General features: G+C 28.7%; 1 protein-coding gene across 1 annotated transcript; it reads right to left on the bottom strand.

Annotated features, from left to right (window-relative positions):
* Positions 1–7,674: 7,674 nt before the first annotated feature.
* LOC146887514 (uncharacterized) lies at positions 7,675–8,974 on the bottom strand. The gene is made up of 3 exons (XM_085670262.1): positions 8,452–8,974; positions 7,978–8,322; positions 7,675–7,817 (listed from the first exon to the last, which is right to left on the bottom strand). Exons 1-3 carry the CDS (start codon positions 8,972–8,974, stop codon positions 7,675–7,677), a joined length of 1,011 nt encoding a protein of 336 aa, XP_085526388.1.
* Positions 8,975–11,134: the final 2,160 nt, after the last annotated feature.

Below are 11,134 nucleotides of genomic sequence, written 5' to 3'. Positions count from 1 at the left end.
AAAGCCACCACCTCCTTTCGTTGACTTTCTGCTTTGACTCTTCTTTCCCAATGTCACGTGCGGCTTTTAAATCATTTTGTCTTTAATTAATAGCTACTTATTTGCTTGATTAATTCATTAATTGTGTTCTTCTCTCCACACTCCATGTTGGGCCTACAATTGGTGGGCTAATTGGCCTTTAAATTATTTAATTTTTGTTTATGATGTTTTTTAACTTTATATTTTGGTTTTATCCCTCAACGTCATCTTAGACACTATTTATTTTGTTGTTTAAAACGATGTATTTTTTTAACCAAAAACAAATACAAAAATTATTTTAGAGACTAAATAAAGTTAATAAATAGAAACTAAAGTTAAATAACTTATAAAGTTAAAAATAAATAATAATAAGACGTAAATCTCATTTTTGTCACTAGTAATTTGACTTGTGCTAAATCAATTTCTATACTTACCAAATTATTGCTTTGTAAATGTAATAATGGGAAATGAAGATTGAGGTGACTTTGTGAACAAAGTCATGTTATGTTGTGATTAAGGATGGCAACGGGTCGGATTGGACACGGATAGTGCCTATCCGCAACCCGACCCGCAAAAAAAAAAATCCGTCTGTTATCCGTCCGTTTATTCGTCGGGTATCTGCTTAAAAAATACATGTGGATATTTTTAAAACCCGCGGGTACCCGTGGATATCCGATACCCACAAATATTTTAAAAAAATATGTATTTTATAAAATTTTTAATATAAAATTATAAAAATAAAATATAAATAAAATTAAATTATAATTATAATTAAATTTGACATAATAAAATATATTGTTACTTCTAATTTTAATTAAATTTAACTTAATAAAATATAAATTAAATTTTAATTTTAATTTTTTGCGGGTAACGGGGTATCCGCAGGTACGGATAGTATGATACCCGTACCCGACCCGTTTATAAGCGGGTATTAAAATACCCGCTACTCGCTACCCGCAGGTAATAAATACCCGCGGGTAGTAACTATCCATCACGGATTTTATCTGCGGATATTCGCGGGCACAAATATTTTTGCCATCCCTAGTTGTGACAACTTCAGTTTTGAATAACTGAACTAAGGTCGAGTCATGTTGTGACTATGACGACTTCGGTTCTCTAAAATTGAAATCATCATAACATAACACGACTTCAGTTCATTTCGTTCAAAACTGAAGTCATCACAATGTAGTACGACTTCATTTCAATTTATTTCAAAATTGAAGTTGTCTCAAGCTACGACGACAATTTCACTTTTAATATAAGACTTCTTCGTTATAAAAGTCATGTCAACTTGACATGACTTGGCTATATGCATTTTTTTTTTTAACTTGCACCATTCTAAATGAAATTATACCAAATGGTGAAAAAGATCTAAGATATGCTATAGGTTTGTTTGATTTTTGATAGTTACTTTTATCAATTACGAAGAATTAATATAGGAAGAATAATGTATATGCATATTTTATAAACATATTAGAGTCTTTTTAGTGTTTTATTATAAATATAAATATTTTTTACTGGTAAAAAAACAGAGAATAGATATATTATTATCTCTATATATTGGATAAATCTATGTTTATATATAAAATAAATTTTAGATATATTTATAATGTTAAAAAGTATTTATATTTTAATTAAATTTCTAGTTAAAGCAAATCTCATAAAATAGTAAATTCTAAGAAGAATTATTACTAATCTAAATTAATTTATGTTAAACATATTACTCGATAATTTACATGTTAAAAAATGTCTAAATTAATATATTAGTAAATATTTCATTTTCACAATATCAAAATTAAAATATTTATAAATTAAATAAATAGAAATAAATAGAAACAAAATTAAAAAATAATCATGCAGAAGAGTGTTATATATATATATATATATATATTTTGTCTTTAAAAAATAAAAATGATGTGTAATTGGTGTAAAACATAAAATATCAATATAAGAAAATATTATATACCAGAGTAATATACCTCTAATAAGAAGGAGCACAAACATTCTATCAAAGTTAATCATTGTATAAAAGGTTGATATACACTTTTTTTTTTCTTTCGGTACTTAAACCACCTTCATCTATGATGACATGAACAAATATGTTATGCTCACCAGTAAATATTGTATATATATAAGAAGCATCATGATCATAGAAGTATTGAAGGAATATAACTACATCAATTAGTCTCTCTTCCTACCATATATGTTTGGTATTATATGATCTAGTGCAACTAAAATGAAAAATTGTACAGAAAAGACAAAAGAACACAATATGATAAGAAACAATGATATATTTTATTGATAAGTTCGTGATAAACACATGCAATAATTGAATACAACAATTCACAAAGTGCTAAAACAACAAAAAAGTGAATAATAGATTACAAAATGTTAGTAATACTATTATATAACTAACAATATAATAGAATGACATAAAGTCTTGAATAACTAATAGTATAAACCATCTAAGAATAATCAATAGTAGACACTTGAGCTATAAAAGATTATATCAAGCACTCAAGCCATATATTGTTTATTAGATTTTCCACCAATGTAAGACAACATCATACACATATTCAACAAACTCCATCCTGTCATGGTTTTATTACATCTTACATGCACATTAGTGTAACCATATGATTATTATCTACAATCAATATCTAACAAAATCTTAAGACTACATGAAATTGCTTCAAGAAACATGTTTGGTAAACATGACAGATGCATTATCCTTCCTATGTTTGACAATTCATCATGTTCTTCAATGTGAATAAAGTGACACCTGATGTCAATGTGCTTGGTTCACTGATGATGAACTTGATCCTTTGCTAAGAAAACTGCATTAATACTATCATAGAAAGTACTTTTCTTCTTCTATGTAAAACTTGTATCAATAGTTAGACCCTTCAGTTAGATTCATTTATTTGTTGTCTTTGCAAGAGGCATATATTATGCTTTAATAGTAGGCAATGCTATCATAGGTTGCAAAATTACACTCCAACTGAATAATGAGCCCCCTATTCTGAAAGCATAACTAGTGATAAATCGTTTTACATCCAAATCACTACATAGTCAGAATTAAGGTATTTGACAATAGTACAATGTCACCCTTATAGACGATTCAAACACCAAACACACCCTTAAGGTACCTAAGAATGTGCTTCATCATTTGCTAATTCATCATGTTCTTACTTACTAGACTAACTACTCGTGCAATGTCTGGTCTAATGCACACCATCACATGTATTATACTCCCCACTGCACTAGCATAAGAAACATGAAATAGGTATTTCTTCTAATAGAGTATATTGGCTACAAATAGACGAATGGATGATGTCAATAGAGTAACAATTGACTTGACATTACTAATGCTAAAATGGTCAAGGACCTTCTAAGTGCACTCATATTGACTTAGAAAAAGCTTATTCCGAGCATGATCACGTCTAATCTCCATGCGCAAATTTTGACCAACAAAACTCTAAGTTCTTCATCTTAAACTCACTACTCAATAGTGCGAAAAATAGGTTAAATATACAAAAACAAATGATTAAGTGTGTTTTAAATTTTTTTGCTATAGTACACAAAAACAACTTATGATATAACGATCAAACAAATTTTTAGTTGACAAACTCATTATCAATATGTTTTTACAAATCTTGTTTAAAAGGAAACTCTTTCTCTATCTAGTTAAATAAGTTTGATAATATGTAATTATTAAGTGTTCAATAAAAAGAATGTGCTACAAATTTTTATATTGGTTCGTCTATAGTCAAGACCCCACATAGTTCTTAATTAACACGATCATGTTCCACTAAGTAAACTAACGCTGCACAATACAAATAAATTATTCTTTAGACCTTAACCACTATTGGTTAAGCAACTGAGTATTGTTTGGAACGATAATCATTCCTAGCAAAGGCATTAAGTATTCTTTGGAATAACAACCACTTTTGGCTAAAACACTTGGTTACAAGAGAAGTGATAAAAAAGATCATAAGGTTATTAACTATAAGAGAGTTAACATTCTAAGATGAATTCAAGATTTAGGTTCACCCTTTTAGGTTGTTAATTAGAGAACATTGGAGTGTTATATTAACATGCTAGATTGTAAGCATTTTCTCTTAAGATTTTGTGATTTCTATAACATGGTTAGACCATTCATGAGCAAAAGTTCTTTCTTCTTCAAGTTGTCTTCTATTTATGGAGGTTATGAAGATAGTCTTTACAAATATTTTTTAGCCATTGAGTCTTGATGAATTCTTCGTTCATCAAGTTACATTTGATGTTGTAGACAATGAGGGTTGAAATAAATGCTCTTCACACATCATTTCATGCAAACTTCTTCAAGAAAAATTTTGATGTTTAACCCAACTTGCCAAACCTAATTCAAATAGCTTTTATCTCATATTGAATAAAAGTTAGGGTTATACAAGGTGGATGGTCCATGCAAAGGTGATAAGTAGTCATTTCAAAAGTGTTTTTGGTATAAAGTAGCTTTGACACACACTTTGATAGATCTTTGATATTTTCATTTCTTATGAGATCCTCTTGACGGTCAAATAAGAGAAAATTATGTGCAAAACATAGTTCACGCATTTATAAGCCTTTGGTTAGTACTATGAAATGTTGAAAACTACATGTCTTATAATTTGTCTAAGCTCGAGCTAATCAGAAATAAATATATATGTAAAATGCTTTTGTGTCTATGGTTATCAGATGAAACAGTTGTTTATGTTGATATTTGATACTTAGAAACAAATATATCATAAGTGCCCAATTTACTCATAATTTCTATGCTTTTTAACACTTATCTTACTTTATTTGTTGTGTAAAAGAGATTTTTTACCCACTAATACTTAAGAATTCAACAAAAGCATTTGGATAAGAACATGTGAGGCCAACTAGTACAATTTCTTATGAATTTTAGTAATTTTTTAAGAAATATAGCTTAATAGCTTAAGCCCCAAAATTGCAGCTTGAGCACTGAAAGACGATTTTAAGATAATTCAAAATTTTCTTTTATAGCCCAAGCAAAAAAAATGGTACCTGAGCCATGCAAAGAAAACTTCAAGAAAAAGGTTTAGGCTATGAAGTAATCTGAAACACCCAACTTGGAGCTCAACCATGGATGAAACCCCTTTGAAAGAATGTTTTTGAATTGAACATCAAGAAAAAGGTTTAGGATACGAGGAAACCCTTTATGGAGGGAAAACTCTCAAGATTGGCCACCATGTTTGGAGTTGTAACAAACTTCCCAAAGTCTATAAATTAAAGGGCTGACCTCTATTTTAATATGCAAAGTTCCATAGTCAGATTCTTAGACTTCTCGCTAGGATCTCTTTCTCTCATTTCACTTGTAAAATCTTTTAGAATAAAAAATACATGATGAGGTTACAACAACTCCTAAGATTGAATGTTAGAATCAACATGAGTGTTCAATCTCCTTGTGTTGGGATTGGATGTAGCACTCTGAAATTCTATATTGGTACTATTTTATATAAGTGTTATTTCATATGTAAATGTTTCAATTTGCTTTTCATGTGTGATGAATTAATCACTCATCCATTGCATATATAACTCGAGTTAGCCAAAAGCTAAATAATCTTATAGATCCAATTGAATAATCTAATATTTTTAGGTGGAAGAAATACATCTATATGCTTTAGCTGGTTAAAGAGTCCTAACCTTAATGCAAAGCCTCTTCACCAGGACATGGAGAATTCACCTGAGTTAGAATGCTTTTAGGTCCTTAGCTGCAAACATGGGTTTAGGATTAAATTAGTGTACTTCCAGGAACAATGAATGAAACTTTTTAATTCAATGAAACAATAACCATGCTCAAGTAAAGAGTTATGAAACCTAATCCCAACATGTTTATTTTCTTGAGTTCTTAAATCTCGATGATGAGTTTTGTATCATTCTCTATTTTATTACCAACCTGTTCAAATACAAATCCAAATGGAAGTCTAGTTTTTGATAAAGATTGATCAAACCCCTGTGGATACAATACTTTGTACTACAATTAGACCACGCACGTGTTGGTGTGATTGCCCACCTCACTTAAGGAGTCATCAATATATTGTATGTTTAATACTTTGTTGTAAAACACTTAATCAAAATCACTTAGAGTAATGTTATGTTTGTTGATTTTTTTTTCTAACAGAAGGTCACACATTCAATCCTCCACCTTTGTTCATAAGTGTGAAGTATGGATACTAGATGTGAGAGATGCTTACTTTCTTTGAGTCATGCCATGTCGACATGTTGTATGTTCTTAGGAATGGGCACCACGTTCTACTAGATGACATGCAAAATCCTATACCAAAGGTTAAGTGGATTGAAGAACCAAAACATTATTACTAGATGAATATAAGAGCATGTAACTCTCTCATATGTTTCATCAATATTAGTTGTTTAACATGAAGCAAAATGACATCGCAAAACCATGTTTCAACGTGTTTTAGTAAAATTATGAGAACTTTGTCGACTCTATGGAAATCTCAAGAAACAACCTTGAAAATGTTTAAGGACTCAAACACATTATTTTGGAGGAGTTCATCGGCATCCTGAGTTGTTTCAATTCAACATTCATAAAAGCAAAAGCAAAAGCAAATCTTTTGGCCCTTAATGCTTAAAGCAGAAGAAGGTTGGACCTCTAAAGTGTTAGAAGCAATAGATGATTCATCAAACTCTAACATGTCAAACTATGGAGACGAGTTCTCCTTCCTAAGTCATAAGTTCAATAAGATGCTTAAAAAAGATGAAGAATTAGGATATGAAAGAAGATAACAAAAAGAGGTTCAAAAAACATGAAAAAAATAACACTTATATTTTCCACATTTTTAATCATAATTAGTTATAGAAATTTATTAGGCAAAATTTATGAGAAATATTGTATGTTTTCCATGAAATAATTTAAGGACAAATTCTTATGGGAAGGTTGTCATGAAATAAATTAATCATAAATTACTCATAAAAAGAAAAAATTATAGAAAACATTTTCTATAAATATATTACTTATTCAATTATGACCAGAGAAAATCCATGGGAAAGACAATACCACTCATGAATATTTCTCATAAATTTTAACCATGAAAAATTTCAATTTTTCTTATAATAGTTACTCAAATAAAAAGTCGAGAAAAGAGTCGAGAAAGTTATTGGAATTCGTACTTTTATAAAATCTTCTAATTTGATATATATATATATATATATATATATATATATATATATAGCGTCTCCTTAGATGAAAAAAAAATTCAATGGTTATCTCATTTAAATAATTTGTGCCTCTAATTAAGCAATAATCTTTGATATATAACATAATTATTAGTTTATATAAAATATTTAACAACTTATATAGTCAATAATTTATGTCTCAAAACCAATATGAACTTTTATACCCTCTTCTTGTTTATTGTTTCAAATGATTATAAAATTGAATGAAAATGAAACATGAATCCATGAATTTGAAAGCAACTTTATTCCATAATGCAAAGAAAAACTCCTCAAAATAAGATAACATATATCCTAAGTCAAACAAAATAGGCATATTTGTCACCATGGTTTAACATAAAAATATATTCCTACCAAAATTCAAATATTAAACATAATTCTAATGATGCTCGCAACAAATCACAAAAGTAGCATTGCTCATTAAGACCACTGAAATGGAGGAAAATAAAAGTCATCTCTTAGCTCATTTTCAATGTCCACAAAAGGGTTAATCTCTCGTTGTTGATTCAAATGGGAGGAGGAGAGGAGAGGACATCTATCATTTCCACCACCATTCTCATTGCCTACATCATAAGACAAAGGAGTCATTATCTTAACATTGATTTCAATAAGAGAGGGAAAACTCATAACTACCTCTTATTTTGATAGTCTCATTATTTGCATTGGGTAGAAATAAGTTATTTCCATGGGATTGATTTGAACATGAAGAAAATATATGAGTACTTCCAATACTTCCACTTGCATCAATAGGGTTAAGTCCTTGCACTTGTTTTGTAGGAAAAGAAGATGAAATAGATTTACCACTACCATCAACAAAAAAACTATATCCATGACAAAGATATTTGTGAGGGTAAACAATATCAAACAAATCTTCCCTACGTTCACCATATGGAAAAAAATTGAAGTTTTTCCCTTCGTCTATGGGACTAAAAGAAATATCAGGAAGAATACTTTCAGTTGCAACACTTCCATAAGCTTCATTATTGGCACCAAAGACAACATCAGATATGTTATTTCCTCTTGTGTAATTAGGGTAGAAATTGAATCCATTCACTTGATTTGGGGGAGCTAAAACAACAACAACACCAAAATGTTATCACATTCCACTTAAGATTAGTTTGAAAAACATGATGAAATCATTAATCAAAGCAAACAATAAGTAAGATTCATAATAATAATAATAGTAAAATCACTTACCATGAGAAGACTTATCTTTCTCCCCACGCTCGATAGAAAGTTCATTTTCCAATTTTTGTTTGAGTTCGATCAAAGAAGCCCTCATTTCTTTGGCTTGTTCATGAGTAAGATCTTTAGCCTCCCACCAACCATGGGCATTTCTTGTCTTCAAAATCTCTGTAAGTTCTTTCTCACGTTCTTCCTCATAGTGCATTTGATCTATAAGTCTCTTATTTTTTGCACAAAGTTCATCTATCTCTAATTTTGTTTGATCCTCCACAAGAAGATTAATAACATCTTTAGAAGGGTTTTGTTTATCACAAGAAGTTGTCATCACTAGGTGAGAAGGTTCTCCGTAGCTAAACCAGTTTCCAAATGAAGTATGCATAACTATATCAACTTTTGCTCCACAAAGAGTTGATAACTCACTAGCTTTCTTGTGAATGTCACGTTTTCTTTTGGTGAAAGTAATGAGAAGATCCCTATTATTCTTAATTTTCTTAATCTCTAGTTTTTGTTTTTGTTTGATAAGTTTTCCTTCCATTATGATTGATAGAACAAAGGAAGGAAGATATGTAGTGATGAACCTTTTTGTATCTGGCTTGGAGTTGTGATGTTAATAGAGAGAAACAAAATGTATGTAATTAATGCAATATTTATAATATAATTAAATATTACGTATTTCATACATTTCATTTGTTTTCCCAATTTTGGTATGCTTGTAAAGTTTTCTAATAATAGAGATTCATAATTTATTTATACTTATATATACATAAAATGTCACTTTAATAAAATTCTTAATGTTTCAAGAAAAGTTATGTGTATGCATGCATGGCAATGATTTTATTTATGAATTTAAAAAAATGTAAGGATTTGATCGGCCAATAATTAATGATAATAAAATGTATATTGACATACAAGGTAAATAAAACATATAGTTTATGTCTTTTAAGGATTTTAAATGTATAAATAAATAAAACACTAATATATTACCTTTATTGTTTGTATTTGTTAATTAAAAGTTATTTTTATTATTTCTTTATCTAATAATAGAATATATTTGTTACGTATAATTAAGGTAAAACAATAAATATATAGTGTAATTCTTCATTTTCAATAAATTTCCTGCATCATTATGCTCGATATTATATCGATTACACGAAAAAATATTTTTTAAATTAAATCATTAATCTCTTAAGTGATAAAATAAAATTCATTAATTTAATCAGATACTAATTTAAATTTAATTTTTACTATGTAACTAAAATATTAGTGGCTAATGTTAAAGACTAATTTAAATATTGATTTACAAGGTACCATAATATAAAAATAATATAAGAATAATCTATTGATAAATTATATACAAATCAATTTAATGATCATGTTATGTAAAAAACAATCACTAATCATATTATATAGAAATCAATTCAATGATCAAAGTATATAGAACCTAGCTAGTATAAATTTGAATAGATCCATAAATTTTGATTTCTGCAAACACACATTTCTTTATCATCGTGAGGAGAAATAGAATATAATGCATCATGTGTACTTGCATTATCTTGTATCGCGATACTCGCTACATTACATTTATAATGAGCAAATTTAATGTATCAAAAAGTGCAAACTAATACACTAGATCTATCCATTTATTATTTTGTGCAAAGAATATTTTCTAAAGATGTTTTAAGTTTTTAAGTCAATAGTTGTTCTTGCTACAACTACATTGTTTTAAGTTTTAAGTTTTAAGGCTCTATCAAAAGGTTCATCTTTAGCATAAAGGAGATTTGTTGTACTTGCTACAACTACATTGTTGTACAACAACTTGATAATGTCTAGCCTTCGTGTAAAATCACTCTATCTAAGACACTCTATGTAAGTTGAGTAAATAACATGGGCTATAATATAAAGTCTTCAAAAGGTGAAAATCCTTTAATGCCTTTATTATTGCATGTGGAGCATTAAATGTCACAATAATGATCTAATCATATGATGGAAGAAAGAAGAAGTATAAAAGCTTGTCCAAGAAGTCTTTAAAAACTATCGTAAACACAACAAGTGGCTTTTAAAAAAACTTGTATATAAGGAATAAATATCATAATCTATAAAGAATGTACATGAGGACAAATACATCAATGCGATTCTCAAGCTATTTAATTTCAGGCAAATTTTATTTTATATACAATTTGTGCATAAGCTTTGAGAAACCTATGTAAATCTTATCATTCTTTCATATCCTTGAGAGATTATACAAACCTAGAGTGAGTACATTATTAGATTTTTCTTTGAGATATAAGACTACTCTAGTTTGTTTAGTACAAGACATGCGTGTTTAGAATTCTATAATCTCTTTTGTTGTGTAAGCCAAGGATGACCATTTATGAAAGAATGTTTACTCCATACAAGTTTAAGAAAACTATAAAAAAAAAAATACAAGAATTGATATGAACTTGGAAAAGTTGTGAAAGAATATATGTAATTAGAAACAATAAAACTTTTATTGTTTAGTCGATGGTTACCAATATTTGTCAAGGATTGGGAGTATCATGTTAAGACAAACCAACATAAACATTTGTGTTTGTTTCTCTATATTCCTCATATATGCACAATCTTCTATAAATCTCTTTGAGATATAAGACTACTTTAGTTTGTTTAGTATAAGACATGCGTGTTTAAAATTTTATTATCTCTTTTGTTGTGTAAG

Source organism: Vigna unguiculata, chromosome 3 (assembly GCF_037176805.1).
Source record: "Vigna unguiculata cultivar grain cowpea cultivar isolate G323 ecotype 2 chromosome 3, ASM3717680v1, whole genome shotgun sequence".
In the NCBI taxonomy this organism is placed as follows: Eukaryota; Viridiplantae; Streptophyta; class Magnoliopsida; order Fabales; family Fabaceae; genus Vigna; species Vigna unguiculata.
This window is presented reverse-complemented; position numbering and strand designations above follow the sequence as displayed.

What these genes read in the sequence shown, in the direction of transcription:
- LOC146887514 (XM_085670262.1), bottom strand. Translation starts at nt 8,974, where the DNA reads ATGGAAGGAAAACTTATCAAACAAAAACAAAAACTAGAGATTAAGAAA. An exon ending in GAAAGATAAGTCTTCTCATG is followed by an intron (nt 8,323 to 8,451) that starts GTAAGTGATTTT and finishes TTGTTGTTTTAG; the next exon opens with CTCCCCCAAATCAAGTGAAT. An exon ending in TGCAAGTGGAAGTATTGGAA is followed by an intron (nt 7,818 to 7,977) that starts GTACTCATATAT and finishes CTTATGATGTAG; the next exon opens with GCAATGAGAATGGTGGTGGA.